General features: G+C 44.0%; 1 protein-coding gene across 2 annotated transcripts in view; it reads left to right on the plus strand.

The window, feature by feature from the left end:
- tmeff2a (transmembrane protein with EGF-like and two follistatin-like domains 2a) overlaps positions 1-16,859 on the plus strand; it is a 58,045-nt gene that overhangs the window by 8,685 nt on the left and 32,501 nt on the right. For both annotated transcript variants that reach the window (XM_048978870.1, XM_048978871.1), the window contains exon 2: positions 7,659-7,768. In XM_048978870.1, the coding sequence (XP_048834827.1) occupies positions 7,659-7,768 (110 nt within the window). The remainder of the gene's footprint in view (positions 1-7,658; positions 7,769-16,859) is intronic.

Consider the following 16,859-nt stretch of genomic DNA (forward strand, 5'->3'; position numbering starts at 1 on the left):
CAGGGCTTTCAGCTGCTCCCTTTAGCATTGTTAACATATACTATGGATACCCTCCCTAGAAGACACCTTTAATCTCAGTGTTGTACACAGTTCATTTTGCCTGTTAATTTTCTTTTGAACCGTAATTCCAATTCCAGAAGCATGTCCCTTAAAGGCAGTGTTTCTCAGCCCAGCCCTAGGGGACCCACAGATGGTCTATGTTTTTGCTCTCTCCCAGTAAGAGCAGCAAAAATGTGGACTTTCTGGGGGAGGGTCCCCGAGGACCAGTTTCTCCAACATGGCAAATGTAAACCCTTTTGATCACACGTCCATGGCCACATCTCCGAAGTTCTGCAGCTTCTGACATCGTTAAAGACGGGGGATGTGGGCGGGAGGCAGAGTGAGGAGAACAGAAGGTGGCTGGATGTCTCCATGGAAGCTGGCGTGTGAGTGATGCTCTCTTCTGTTCAGTTACAGGTCCACTGTGTGACTTACTGTTGGTCACGTAGTGAGAAAATATGATGCAGCAGACAGTTACAAATCTGTGTCGCGTAGGATATGGAGTGCCACGTTAGTCAGTAATCGAGAGTCTGCCCCACAAGTATAAAAATGCATGCTCTGTCCTCTCATATAGATACCCATTTTGTGCACCAATAGCCAAATGCCTCATGTAGAATACAGAGTAACTATTTACTTGAGGGAGAAGAGGTAAAGTATTAGTATACTCTTATTTAATGTATTAATTAACCAGAAATTAAGTGCTCGTTGTCACGGGAACGCTCGGGGATCGCGGGCAGAGCGGCGATCGTTCGAGACGAACGGGCAAGAAGGATGCAGGCAGGCGGAAGTCGGGGATTAACGAGGGTTTAATATACAAACTGGGAGCAGGAGACATGTAACGCCAACTAACATCAATGACAGACCAAGCAAACAGGGGAGACCAGGACTTAAATACACCAGACTGAATGACAGCAAACGGAAACAGCTGGGTACAATTCGGGAAACACACGTGGGTAATCAGGGGGCGTGGCACACACGAGGAGCGGACGAGCCGGGCATGACACTCGTTACTCACTCATTTTTCATCATTAATCAATCATGCATTTCGTGCAGTTACTATATTTGTTCCTGATTTGTACTTCAGAAGTTACTTGTTACTCTGATGTTTGCTGGAATGTTCACAAATGGACAGTTGAAAAATATAGGCGCATTTTGGCATACATAAGGCAGAGTGGTGGCTATGAGACTAGGAATCTGTGCCAGCAACTGGAAGGTTGCTGGTTCAAATCCCGTGAACTCCCAGAGTGATTCTACTCCGTTGGGCCATTGAGCAAGGCCCTTAACCTGCAATTCCTTCATCCTATGACATTAATCTACATCCAGCCCAATAAGGAGGTCCTCCAACTTACAGGGAAAAACTTTGGGGTTGGTGGCAAGATTGGCACGCCAACCACCAGAAAAAAACTCACACTGGTCCATTTGGACTAGTGTGGCGTTGAGGTATCACCCACTACATGGCTGCACTCAGGTTCTCATCCCTGAGGTGGTTTGCAGTGTGGTGGGTGCTGTAACATGCTGTAATCAGTGTGTGGTCCTTACCTACTCGCTTCTTGGCATTCATAGTGTAGCACCGGCAGGGGTCAGCATATCCCGGTATGCACATGGGAAATTGTAAATAGCCCTCGTCTGTCTTGTAAGTAGCCCGTGTTGCACTGTTATAGTTAATACTCCCATTTGTGGTTTGTATGTTTACCAGTATCTTGTATGAAACCTGTTCAATCCGCGCATGTCTCTATTTATTGTGTAAATTACCCAGTGTGTGTGTACCTTGACTTCCAGCGTCTAACCTCCCTGACTTCCCCTGCTTATACTGGGTTCGGTGTTCGTTGGGTGCCTGTTCGGGACTAGAAATGTTCTGTATGGGCAAACAAGTCTCCTTGTCCTTTGCTGTATTCGCAATACTTCGGCCAGCCCCTGCGCTACAATATTTTTTTGCTGCCCATTGGGAATTGTTTGCATTTCCATTTGTGTTCTTGATCAGTGAAAATGTCTGTGGTCAAAATGCGTAGCTGCTACTTGGTGTAAATTCAGGCAAATGTGCCTTTGGCCTGCTGACATTTCATGAGCGCAAAACTTTCAGTTATTGGCGTCATCATGTGAATATGGGAAATACTCCGAGTGTGAAACATCATTAAGCACCGTGTTTAAATTAATTTTAAGGTAATTAATTTTTGCTTACTGCAAAGTAGAATCAGACCAGGTATTCTTTAGAGTATAGAAACTGTCTCTCTAACATAATCCTTAATTAACATCTTCATAGCAGAAATTCTTTTCTGATTCTGATAGAGCTAAATACGGAGAGGTTTTGCTCATTGTCAGTTTGCAACACCTTCTCTTAGATACCTGGAAAATTACCAGATATTGCAGTACAGATGGTGGAAAGAAAGTTAACATTTGCACACTGAGTAGGACAGACTACCTGCTGTACAGTAATGTTGCTTGGCAGCACAACAGCGGTACAGTAATACCACCGGACAGAAAACCACTTTGCAGTACAGTAGCAAGTGTTCAATACCTGAGCACTTCTTAAGTGAGATGCACTCGACGCTCTTTACCGAGGCTGTGAGAATGACTTATATCACAAGCATGGTGTTTTAGAGACCTACTTACAAACATATGCAATGTCAAGTCTTTTGCTTCCACATACATAAAGGATATCGAGGGACCACACAGATCCTCCCAGCTCTTGGCCATTAATCTTGCCCGTGTCAGAAACACAGAGTTATTGTAGGACTGTGCTCTATGGAGATGAGCCCTGACTCTGTCAGTAGCTGTCATCTGCTGTAGGACCGTGCTCTACAGAATATAATTCTGCCTGTTGTAGGGCCATGCCCTATGGAGATTAACCTAGAGGGAGTCACAGTCTCCTGCCTGTTACAAGGCTGTGTTCTCTGGAGATTAAGTAAGAGGGAGTCATAGTCTCCTGCCTGTTGTAGGGCTGTGCCCTATGGAGATTAACCTAGAGGGAGTCACAGTCTCCTGCCTGTTTCAAGGCTGTGTTCTCTGGAGATTAAGTAAGAGGGAGTCACAGTCTTCTGCCAATTGTAGGGCTGTACTCTCTGTAGATTAACCCAGAGGGAGTCACAGTCTCCTGCCTGTTGTAGGGCTATACTCTGTGGAGATTAACCCAGCGGGAGTCACAGTCTCCTACATGTTGTAGGGCTGTACTCTGTGGAGATTAAGCCAGAGGGAGTCACAGTCTCCTGCCTGTTGTAGGGATGTGCTTTGTGGAGATTAACCCAGAGGGAGTCACAGTTGTTGGGCTGTGCTCAGTGAACAGTATCACTGTTTGTCTTTTACTTGCAGTCAGGTAGTCCCTTAAGAAGATTTCTGCTGTGCTGTGATTTATTATTGAAAAAAAGCTACTTATTACCAAAGGTTAATGAAAAAAGATCCCACTAGAGAAACCGAGTGAGGTAATTATTGGAGTTTTCACTAAAGATTTGGGAGGCAGATTCTTAATACCATCCCCTTGCTCCAGTCAGACATCATAAGCATAAACATCACTCATAATGCCTAGTGGGCCTGTTCTGCGGCTTCCGGTATCACACCTCTACCCCATCCTCACCTTCATTTCCTGCCTTACGGGGTGGGGGGGCTCAGATAACAGTTAGTGTAATTTTGCCAAGAATGTTTTTTTTTTCTCTTCCCATTGGACTCCAAACCAAGAATAACCAAGTATTTACAGTAAGGTGACCCTCCTGAAGTAGCCGTTCTATACACTCATGTTCGCCATAAGTACTGGAAATACAATTGTTCGTAGATTAGCTGCAAATTAGCAAAGCAACTTTGACTAGCAAATTAAAGGCAGATGTGTGCTTCGTGTCTGTGGCTTTGACCACTCATGTATAGGTGACATAATCCAGTTACCGTGACTGTAAATAATGCTAATTATAATCCACAATACCAGTGACCGCATTCGACCCCCAAAAGGACACTCTCAGCCAGGAATTACTGTCTGCCCCCAAAGACTGTGCGGGGCCTCTGACGAGTCACAGCAGGCAGTGTGGTTTTGTTTTTTTTTCGGTTTGTGATGGCATTCAATGTCATCTTTGCTGTGTTTTTTAACACACTGAGTAATTAAGGTTGAGTCATAGTTTCAATCAGCAAAATCTGTAACGTGTATCGTTGTCTGTCCTTTCTTTGCTGCCAGAGTAGTATAAGCCAGGAAAATGTGATTGTTAAAATGCGTAAACTGCCAAAATAAGAGGAATTTGGCCACGGTGGGGACCCGCAGGTCATCGGACAGCCTCAGGAACTCCCCTGGAAGGACGTGACACCATTCCTTAGCAAGTATGTCCCTCGTTTGATGTATATTCCATGGTGTTGGTAAACAGCCATCTCAGGTGATGCCTCAGAATGGTCTCTGATGACTGGGTTAGCTGTGGCATCTGGCTTGCTTTCTAACTCTAGCACTGGTTCCCCGTGGATGAGCCAGCTGTCACGCACCCGCAGACTCCTGTTCCTTCAGGAGGAACGTGACCACTCACACTGGCTTTGAATTCCGTGGCATTTATCTTGCTCTCCATGGGGTTGAGTGGGCTTAAACATGCCAGGGAAATGCAGTCCATGCCACAACAGTGCCACCAGAACCCTTGACTTTGCAAAACTAGCATTTCAGCCTGTGGGCTTGTTTTGGCTTTAATCACAGACGCACTCATCTGCTCGTTGAAAGCAGAGTGTAGGATGACTCATCTGACAACGACTTTTTCCTCCACTGCTCAGTAGTGTGTTCTTTCTATCACTATCCAGACAGAAGTACGTTTAAAAGTGTAATAGGGTGAGTCCTGATCATGGCATCTTCCATCGTGAAATTCTCGATGGTCTACGTTTGCAGGCAGTGACTGCATGCTCACAGCAGAGATTGATATTTGCAGCAGATTAATTCAGAGCTGCTGGTCCATTTCACCTTGTGTCTTAGACCAGTGGACGTTGAAGGAAAGAACGTACATTTCCTCCGAGACTTACCCATAGCTGACAATGGCCTTCCCTCAGGGTTCAATCTGCCCAACAATCACAAAGTTGATGAGATGAGATGAGTGCTGTAAGAGGAACATTAACCCTGCTGTTTGAATACAGTAGTTTGTTTTCATTTTCCTGTGATCTGAAGAAGTGCTTGAAAGATGGATGGATGGATGGTTTATGTCTCTGACTTCAGTAACTGATTCAGATGAGTACTGTATCTTGTATGTTACATGTGAAATGTAAAAACTAAATCCTAAACCGTGTCTGTATTTCTCTCTCAGCAGAGCAATGTGGTTGCATTCTGTTCATCTCTGGTTAACGTGGACGGCCATCCTGGAATTCATGCCACACAGTTCAGATTTGCAAAATATTATTTATTATAGGAATATTATGAACTAAACTTTCATAAATCACCTCTATCTGTATGTGATCTTTAAGTGGTGTGAATTACCCTGTGTGCTATGGAGTATCTGCAAAAAAACGAGTGTAACTGGGGTTAAAAGGAAGAATGAACAATTTTTTGTCATCAATATTGTGACAGAAATTAAAATTGAACTTATCCGTGCTACTTAACTGCAGAAAAATGTAAATAGAATAATTTGCAGTTGCAATTGTTAAACAGGAAAAAAACTGTTTAACTCTGAAGAATAGGCACAGGAATTCTTGAGTGTATATTCAGTTTCTATTCTGTATTTTTATTGTCATGACACTGTTGAATTGGACGTGCAGGAAGCCCCTTACTCAGCCATTTCCTGTCAAATGAACGTTGGCGAACATCTAGACATTGAGAGGCGCATCAACACACATTTTTTGTTAAAATCCCATTTTTATTCATCAATGTCAGTGTCAGGGCTTCTTTTCCAGTACAAAAATAAAGATGCATGTAAAACTCACTGGACCCAACTAATTGAATTGTAACTATTGAACAAAATACATGGGTTAAGTCATGATTTTGCAATTACAACTATCTGCAGTCACAGTTACTAATTACCATTAATCATAATTAATTGCAACCGTGATAGTTGCTACCGTAGCTCACCCATGTCTGATTTGTATAGCAGTGTTTATGATTTATCTGTAAAATATTAGGCTCGAAAAGTTTCTTTATAAATTGCAAGGAAATTAGTCATTTGGCTCAGAAGGAACAGCACTGCTGGAGCAGATATGGTGCCTCTGGAGACCAGATGGATGAAGATTTAGAATTTACAGAGTCCATGATGCTACCATTATATGTGTGAGATGAATTACACGACATGGGCTTTTTGAGTTATTTACATTTATTGGTCATTATTAATATCCGTCTCATTTGCAGGTATGCAATCAAAATCTATTTTTTTAATACATGGTAGAAAATATAAATGTATCGTGCCATAAATCCAAGCTATAACTACATAATAATGTAATAAATTCATCTGGTCTAACATAATATTTAGTTTTTACAGCTAGGTAATGTAGTTCTCTATATCTTTCATTAGGTTCACACTCCAGTGTAGCTTGAATTTTACTGTGTTAGTCCTTAAATGTATGACTGGGTTACAAAGTGACACCAATTAAACTGTTTTCCTTTAAAGTCCACACACTGTTGTACTTTTGACCATCTAGAGACACATAGATTGTTAGACCTCACGATTCCCAGTCATTTTTCTTCTATCTATCCTCTGAAAGCTTATTCTGGTTTGAGGTACAGGGCCTTGCAATTTATATCATGAAAAAAATCCGCATTCCGTGGTATAACATAAGACTTATCAGCTAATCTCTTTGGGCACTCGAAACAGCCATCATTGAAGAACCTGCCTTTTGTGTCTGTTGCTCTCATGTTTGGCCTTGATAATGCAAACAGGCCAACACGCTCAGTAACTTCAATCCGTATTGTCCAAACAGATTATGGTAATTAGGGTAATTAAAGTGTCATCGCCCAACCCTGCTCTTGTGGACCGTGTGCTTGCCAGTAATTTAAGCCCGTTAGCTTGGTATTGTCGTGCTGCATATTCTAGGCAGGAAATGACCTGCTTGGCGATCTCAGGCAGATTAAACATCAGGAGCCCTCTCTGGGGTGAGCTTCACTGCTCACGGGTCAAAGATTTCATTTTGCTTTATCCGTAGAGTTTTTTTTTTTTTCTAGGCCTTTTTTTAAGACTAGCATTAATTTAGCTCAGACTAGATCAAGCTGCTGTGTGTGTGTGTGTGTGTGTGTGTGTGTGTTGGGGAGGGGGGGGGGTGTTCACACTCAAAATACTGACTCAATCGACTTGACAGAATGACAGATTGGTACACATACAGCATTATTATTTTTGGCTAAATTGCTTATCCCGAGACATCCTTCAGAACTGACTGAATGCCTTTTAAAACCGTGCATTATTATTTGCATAATTGAGTCACTTAGCAGATGTTTCCTCACCCAAAGTGCTGCTTGTTCCACAGGATCCGCGCACCTGAACTTAACACTTTGCGTTCAGTCCTTCAGCATCGACGCTCCGTCTGTTTCAGACACCCATATGGGCCTTCTGTTCCCCGTTTATGCTTTGACCATTCCGTTATCTGCTGACCGTAAGCAAACTGCGAAATCAGCACCACATAGCCCAGTATGTAATAACATTATAACACAATGACCTGAAGAGCTACATCTGAAGACTCTCTTATGGTTTCGTTTGCAGGCTACGATGACCGTGACACAGACCTTTTCCTGTGCGACACAAACACCTGCAAGTTCGACGGGGAGTGTCTGAGAATCGGAGACACGGTGACCTGCATCTGTGATTTTAAGGTAAGCTCCTTCAGAAGGGGTTCCCCCAGTGCACCCTCATTTTGATTGGCCAGTAGAAACACATACAGCATATCCACAGCCATGATGTGGCTTCTCTTCATTACAGGTCATACCAGTATGTTATGAGTGGTAATATAGATTCAGGACCATAGCTGTTTGCATACCATGTGAATCTTTTCATGGCTAATGCAGCTGTAGAAGCCATAGCTTTAAGCGTCCAATGTGAATATCCTTATCAGTGCTAATACCATTGGGAACACTATAGCTGTTAGCATCCTGTGTGAGATTTCTTGTTGTGGTTGACACTACTGAGGAGTCCATAGCGGTTAGCGCCCAATATATATGAATATGAATATTCTTGTCATTGCTAATGCTGTGTCTGTGTCCTGGGCTAATATCCTTATCAATGCTAATTCAGCTGGGAGGTCTGTAGCTGTTAGCATCCTACATTAATGTTCTTCTGATGCTAATATAGCCAGGGAGGCTCAGAGCCTTATCGCGCCTTGTGAATTGTTTTTTTTTTCTTGACGTCACGGCGGCTCAGCCTCTGGCCTGATAGAGCTTGTCTTTATGCCATTAAGTGCAGTAATTCATCAAGTATGATCCAGTTACGGCCTGGGACCAGTGCTGCACCCTGGCGTCCTTCCTGTGCATAATGTGCCCTGTCTGTGTGGAGAGGGAATGGGTTTGATCTATGAATGGATGCCATTCAGATCGGGCGGCTCATGTAGCCACCGGGACGGTATTGATCGGACTTCCTGGGGGCAGCCTCTCGAGGGGGGTGCTGGCAGAACCCGGGGCAGCGGCGTGACCGCTTTTGTGTGATTGCTGCAAACGGGGGCCAGGGGTGTTGGGCCGTGTGTGTGTGTGTGGAGGGGGGGGGTCGGTTGAGGTATGGCTACAGGAAACAGAGTGTGTGCACTGAGGAGTGGTAGTACAGAAGGATGAGATCACGGGGGGTACCACGGCGTAGAGAGTAGAGAAGGGCGTTGCTCAGGAAACGCAGGGATTTTTGAAGTTTGATCTTGTAATGTGCTTTTTCTTACAAATAAGAAACAGCAGTCTATATGCCATGACGAGGCATCGATTAGCCTGCTTAATGTAGCACAGATGCATGGAGCTTATTTTTAGGGATTTTCTACAAGCTCCAAGCTTGACGAGGCCGACAGGGTCCGTGCTGGAAGTCTGTCCACAATACGGGCGGCCTGCGCCGTCCAGCAGCAGCTGCTTTCGGCGGCACCAAGCAAAAGCTCTACGTGATAATTAGCTCGGAGCGAGCCTGCGTAAACGTGCTGTGCTGGGCGGGAGCGCAAAACAAACCTGGGGCCGGGTGGAGAGGAAAGGAAGGAGACCAAAGCGAGGCTGCATTTCAGAGGAAACAGAAAGCCTATCAGGGGAGATTGGGTCGGACCAGGCTCGCCCTGCCTGGCTCGGCTCGGCTCTGAGAAGTCAGTGTGTATCAATTTGGTGACATTCATAAAATTGATATTAAATGAGCAAGACATCCCTCCTCAGAAAGGCGTGTGTAGAGGGCTTCCTAGTGATGGGGCCAGATATTTCTGACTGCCAAATATGCCGAGTGATGGCCAGTGCATCTCTCTCTCTCTCCCTCCCCATTCAATGGCTGTCCCCCTTCCTGTTGTTCCAAGTCATTTTGTACTGGGCCAGCGTCATTGGGATAGAGTCGCGAGGCACACAGGCAGGATTGCTCAAAAATCGATTAATCTTAGAAATGAACGAATTCCTCCCAAAATCCCCGATAGACCCCTGTTTTAAGGCAGATGTTAATGTGCCCTGTGTAGCATTAAAATGTTCACTTTACCTTTTGAAGCATTATCATGATTGTGATTCATTATAAATATTAATGAATAGAACAAATTATAATGAATTGCAGTTGAATTATATAATGAATTAATTTCATTATATGATGATTTAATAAATAATTTTAAATCTATACAATATTATTTGCAAGGAATCCATCCTTCCATCAAGCTCCGGTTAGCTTTTCCTGGATTGGGTCATCAATAGGCCTGAAGACTGTACCGTGGATTGGATGGGACAACAGTCCATTGCAGGGCACGTACAAGCACACATACACACACTAAGTACAGCATTTGAAGCATAGTATAATTAGTATATTTTATATATATTACAGTACATTTTTAAGGATAATATTTGATGAATGTATTATTTTGAAGTATCTATGTATCTTAGAGGATCATGTTTTGCCATGGTGCCTGACTACAGTGGTAATGCTCATTACTAATGGTTGATATTTATTTTATTTTTGTTAAACAGAAACACCATAATGACCAAAATGTGATTTCTCAAATATATGTTGTAGAGTGTAGGTACTATTACACGTCAAAAAATGGTGGACTTAAATGAAAACAAACTTAACCGCAAACTCATTCTGACATGCAGTTGGGTTGTAATTAAATTTACGGTTCTTCCAGTTGCAAAATGAGTCGCAGTTTTTCACTCAACCATCATTTTCTAATTCCTCTGTCACGTCTGCTACCCTAAGTGTCATCAAACCAGCCAGTAAGCTGAGAAGAGGTTGGTGAAGATTATGCCATGAGATTGGAGCCCTATGGCCAAAAGGCTTAAGCACAGGCCACCTGCCTCAGTCTGAGATCCAGAGGAGCCCAAATTGTGGGCCGAGGTTTATCTTGGGGGGGGGGGGGCAGGGGACTGATGCTGTCCTGCACCAGGACTCGCTGGCAGGAGCAGGGTAGCAGTGGTATTCCATGGTCTCCATCAGCCAGATGCAGCTGGAAGAGATCGATGTCAGCTATGCTCTCCGCGACAAAGTGCTTGTAGAGGACGTCTTTGTAATCCGGAGGTAGATGGTTGTGATCTGGGGGGTCAGGAAACGTGTCCCCATGCAGGGCAAAGTGCAGAAGGGCTCACAGCCTTAACCTCTATTTGTTTGAAGTTAGACGCGGATGAGAAGATGGTGTGAGAGGGACAGGAGGACTTCTGATGAGCTTAACTGGCTGCCCTCGTTGCCGATGGTGCTTAATTTGGGAGCGAGATGTGAAAGAGGGGATTAATGAGCACACAGGTGCTACCGCGCATCGCTTAAGTTGGTGATTCAGAGGAGAAGGTTTCGGGGTTAATTTTATTTAGGGAGCATATTCACGTTTTTGAGTTCAGTCTTGGGACTCCAAAGAGTTTAAGCTGAATTTGATCCTTTAGAGTTCTTCTTTATCCCTGTGTAGCTTATGTAAATATTTTCCTGTTTTTGTGTGTGTGTTTTTTTTCTCTTGGTAAACATTTGAGCACTCTTTTAGACCAGGGATTTTTCTGAAGATTTTAAATACCTTTTAATAATAAAAAATCCACATTGATTGGTTTTACCCAGTCAATGTCATCTTAGTCCTCTGTGGCCCAATCTGTCACTGTTTTATTTAAATTAATCTGTCACAAAGTTTTCATTTTTTTCCCTCAATCACATAAAATGAAGAAATTAAGGTCCCATTAAAGGTTGGAGAGATTGATTTTTTTTTTTTAGTTTTTAATTTCTGGGGATCCATTATCATGTCAACACCTATTTACAAAAAGCATTGTTAGCGTTTAATTTCTAAAATGGTCTATTAACTATGCATGTTCAAATGAAAACACAACTGTATTCGGATGATGAATTAAAAATCCATCTCTAATCCGTTCCTCGATTATAAGAGATGTAGTTGTCATCACTGTTATAAGTAAACCCATTTTTTCAGTGCCTTTAACCCTCTCATTAATGCTGAGCTATTTTAGGTCTACAGAGTAGAGCTTTGGACAGCATCACTGACATCTTTGCCATGAGCCCCCCACAGCAGCTTCCCATAGCATGCGATGATCACTGTCATAATGAGCGTGTACGTCCACATATCCTTGATAGCATTCGCATATAATTAACTTAAAGCAGGATTTATTTTCCTGTTGAAATATATTCAATGAACCGCTGGATTCAAGCCCTTTGAAGTGTTTTACATCCATTATTCCCAACTTTAGAAAAGGGATAGTCTATCAGAGAGGGATGCATCAATAGCATTTTTTCCCTGACTGAGTATGAGTACTTATGTTCACTTATTGGTACTCACCGAAACCAGTACCACTATTTTACTTGTACAGTTGAGAAAGTTACAAAATACAATGAGACTCTTGCTTGGAAGAAAGTATTATTATTTATAGTAATAGTTAACTCTACTGTTAACATCATATGCATGGTCTGTAATTTAAATAAAAATAGTAATATATATGAAAAACATTTCTATACAAGAGATTTTTTTCGTTATTCCGTTATTTTTGAAATACTTCCACACTGCGGTCATTTTGTGGTCCCATTTATTTTGTGTCAGGGTTGTTGCCTGTCTGACCCTGTCCTATGTGTCTTGCCACATTTTGGCCAGCAGGTGTCGCTGGTCATCCTGCTTCCTCCTCTCTGTCTTGTAGCCCTTCAGCCCTTAGTGTGTTTCTCTGCTCCCCTGGCTGCCACATAGCTCAATGGGTTGAGTGAGCAGTTGAGATGCTGAACTCCTCCAGTTGTGAGTTCAAGTGGCAAGAGGCCAGGCTCACCAGTAATTTAATACTTATTGGTTTACTGTTTTCCTTTGCGCCTGTTCTTGTCTTTGCTTTGTGTCCTTGTTTTTTGTTTATCCTGCTCATGTCTTGTTTCATTTTGTTCTGCCTATTCTTCTGTTCTTATGTCTTTCCTAGTGTTATTAACCCTTAGTCTTTCTGTTTGTTAATTGTAATTTATTCCACTTATTTTATATTGCCCCATTCCTGTACTGATTGGTTGATTTTGTTATGGTCCACACCTGCCCCTTGTTAGCCCTTGTAAACCTGTGTTGATTGAAGTGCCTCCACTCATTCCATTCGTCAGTCAGTCATTGTTAGTTATTGTCAAGATAGTGACTCAATAGTAGGTATGTGTTTAAAGTTGTATGGTACTTGTAGTCTGTTGTAAGTGAGTCGTTGTAGTAGCTCTGGTGTTCGTAGCTGTGTATCCTCTATGTGCCTACTTCCGTGGTCGTTTTGCTGAAGAGACTTTTGTGGATAGTCCTTCCCTGTGCCATACCCCACCATAACATTTTGCTTGTTAATGATGTCAATGATACATCATCATATGGTATAAGTTATAGGTATCGACACAGTGTCAAAGAGGAGTATGAATACATGAGTGCTGTATTGGGCCCAATGCTCCCCTACTATCAGTCAATGTACCTGCTTGAGAAAATTACTCAAACATAAATAAATATTAAAGGTGCTCATGGGGGCTGCTGTTCTCGATGACGGATCTGCTGTTCCTCACTTCTTGCACTCTAACAGACCAGAACCTCTTTAGATGATCCTTACAAAGTGTTTGCTCTGTGGAATTCAAGAAATACATTCCTTTTCCCGTGCATAATATTAAAAAGGCTGAAGTCGTTTTTGTTCCCTGTGGTACACGAATGGTGATAGATACTTGGTCTGGCCTATTTTAACATGTCACTGGAGATACTAAGGTCATGCATATGCCAATATTTTTGCCCTGTGGTCTTAAATCACGTGATATTTGGTACTGTGATACTTCCTTTAAGACAGAAAATCCATGTCGCTGTGTTATTGCATCACAGTATCCAGTATTACAGTATTTTATCTCACAACGGAGTGTAGTGGAACAGCACCCTTGAGTATGAGCGCTTGCCCGCCTGCAGATGTTCACTCATTTGAGACTGAGTGTGAATAGGACCGATTCCCCTATATTGATGGGCCTAAATGGAGGTTTCCAAACAGCTGGACTGGAGGTTGGCAGCGAAGTAGCATTTAGCTTCGAGGTAATTTTCTCACAGATATTGAGGAAATCATTACAACAGTGAATGTTGGCAGCTAGTGTTGGTCTTTGGGCTGTAAAAGCAGAGACGAAAACCCACAAGCTCCAAAGAGGAGCGACACGGCATTCCCTGACATTTGCTGCTCGACTTTAAATGATATAATATTTGTGATTCTTTTAGCCTTTGATCCCAGGTGATGAATAGCCTTTTGAGTATCTATCGCTCTTTTCAAAGAGGATTAGCAAGCTGTTTCATAAACTACTCTAAATGAACAAGGGGGAGTAAATGAAATCAGCATGATAATGGAAAAGCCGATCCTTTTGTGGCTCAAGTCATAAATGTACTGCGGCAAAATGTTTTCTGGAAACTGCACGAGACAGCAAGGCTGAGAACCTGCAGCGGAGATGCGAGCACAGATATGAAAACATGTGCTGGAACGTGAGATTTACGTCAGCATCTTCCCACTGGCTGATCACCAGCCAGAGTGGCCCGTGGACCCCTACCTTGCTGGGCTGCTGTCTTGCCCTAGTTCTAAATAGAGTGAAGATGGAGGAACAGAACTCCATTTGGAGTTGCACAAGGGGACAGCCAAGTGATTATTAATTCCCCCACCCCCCCCCCCACCCCTTTAAAAGTGTCTGCTGTAGTTTGCGGTCATCATGTCCCTCCAGCAGGAAGTTAACGAGATGACACGATGGCTCCCCTCAACACCTCGGCTCGTTCCCTCCTGTTGTAGCTGACGAAAGGGGGATAGCAGCCTGGTGTCACATCTGAGGGGAGCCCTCAGCTCTCGCCTGGAACTGCAGGGCGACATTCTGTGCGCCAGTGAGTCACTTCAATTAAAACCCAAACCGCACATTATGCAATAAGGACACGTTTACAATAAATGTGGAGGGGGGGGGGAACAGTGGTTCACCATCATCAAAATGCTCCTCTCAGGAGAAGGTTTGTAAATAAACATGTCACCCCCCCCCCCCCCCCCGTGAATCAAGTACTACTACCTCATATTTAGTACGGCGACGTTTACCACCAGCTTTCACTAGCGATAGGGCAATAACTTGTTTCCGGAATGCTATCTCCACGATTGGATTACTGCATGAATTTTGATGCGCTTGCTGCAGTTCGTTCGTCGTAAAGCATCTCAGATCTTCACCTCACTCGCTGTATGAGATTGCCTGTGTGTGTGTGTGTGTGTTTGAGAGCATTTCAGGCTTCTATGTGTGTAATGGCAGAGAGGCCTGCATGAGAGGAGATCACAGACAGAAGCAGGGAGCAGCTCTGCTAAAAGCCTTTTTATTTAAAAACACACGCGTCATCAAACAGGCCTGTGATATCCATACACATCTACTGCTCTCCTCTTGTATCCCTTTTATAGTGCAGCTCTGTTTGAAGGAAAGGGAGGTGGTAGGGTGGGATCCGGTAGATGAAAGTCTGCGATGCGGGATGGTGGAAGGAGGTTAGGTGACGATGGCGGAGACAGGGACAGGGAAGGAGAAGCAGGTAGAGATGTTCTGATGGATCCAGACTGAAGTGAACGGAAATCAGTGAAGTTCAGTGGAACTGACCTGGATGTGGGTGAATGGTGAACACAGCTAGAGGCGGACAGTTCAAATCCAGAAAGTACAAATCCAGACCAAGATTTTGTTTCAACCAACCTGTTAAGCATAAAGAGTAACAGCCATAGAGTACTCAGCTGGTTGGTTGAAACAAAATCTTGGTCTGGATTGTACTTTCTGAACGAACCTCTACTATCCACTTCTGGATAAAGTCATTCGAAAGAGACTGGATGGCCGCAAGGGTGGAGTTCATCAAAGCAGTCCTCCATCTCCACCAGCGTTGATAGCAGTTCTCCTGTAGAGAGTGTTAGGGGAGGTACTGTAGCAATATTTGAAACTGTTGTGTGCTTGTGTGTGCGTGTTACAGCCTGTGTGTGCTTGCCCACGTATGTCAGCATGAGCGTGTGTGCCCGTGGTTCCCTGCCGCCACCCCCCCCTGCCCCCACCCTCCAACAACACAGCAGCTTCATCATGCTGGGCTTCTTTTCCATCGGGCTGAACCTGACACCTCCCCAGGAGGGAACAACAGCTTCCCAGGCTGCTCTCAGAGAGAAGATGCCTTCAGATGCATTAAAATTCGGATCCCCATTTTTTCCCAGAGAGAACGGAAGATCAAACTGATCCCAGTTCATTTGCAATGAAGCTCCTTCCTCTCGCCCAAGAGGAAATAAGTGTGACATTAATCATATATTTAAATAGCTGCAAGTTTGCTACTTTGCCGCCGTGGCAGTCTGTCCCTTATGCAGGCACCACTGTCCGCTCCCAGTGCACTATCCCTTCCCTGTGCAGACACCACTGTTCCTCGTCTGCGCAGACACTGCCATCCGTCCCCTGCACAGACACCAGTGAGAATCACGCTGCCCAGCAGGCCCGTTGTCTACTCGCCGATAGCTAATGAGATTCCCTTCTGCCTTCTCCTCTCTTTCAACAGGCAGATTTTGTGCTTCTAATGACTATGTGCTCCAACCCAGGCTCACCATCTCAGATCCACAGCAGCCCCTGCAGGCTACAGGGGGAAGTGCATGTCTCTCATGAGGTGTCTGTGGGGAGTCTGGATGCACACATGACATAAGCTGCTAAAACTGAGTGACTCTTAGTGATTTTACTGTGACATAATAATCAGGAATAAAAGCAGCACTCAGTCTGCTCAGAAGAGCACATTAATAATGTCAGACCAAATGTCAATCCATGAAGGACCCTCAGAGATTCGAATCCTCACAGATTAACCAGAACCAATTTCTCGTACATGTACATATGGAAGGGCTACTCTTCCTCCGTTTGTCCTTTTTGAATTCCAAAAACATTATTCTTGACTCATCCATCCATCCATCCATCCATCTTCTCAATGTTCCTCCTGGACTTTACCAGTCCATGCCTCCTGAGTATCTTCCACAGTTCCTTGTTTCCTCAACATCTGCACTACGATTCCAAGACGTGCATCCTCCCCTGCTCTCCAGCGCGGTGCCTCCCAGCTGCGTAGAAGGATTACGAGCTCCTGCCAGGTGAAAAATAGCAGCGCTGCATAATCGACTGGCTCCTTTGCACAAGGCGCTTTAAGAGCTGAGCGGAACGGAGCTCATGAAAGCAACCCCTGGAGGTTTAAATACCCCTGGCTGGGTGGGCACAGAAGGGACTGCTTCTGCGGGAGGCATGCTGTCTTCAAGAGAGAGCAGAAATCTTTCTTGGTGTTGCATCATGCCTCACCTTAACCTGACTGAACAAGGAGGA

Source organism: Brienomyrus brachyistius, chromosome 16 (assembly GCF_023856365.1).
Source record: "Brienomyrus brachyistius isolate T26 chromosome 16, BBRACH_0.4, whole genome shotgun sequence".
In the NCBI taxonomy this organism is placed as follows: domain Eukaryota; kingdom Metazoa; phylum Chordata; class Actinopteri; order Osteoglossiformes; family Mormyridae; genus Brienomyrus; species Brienomyrus brachyistius.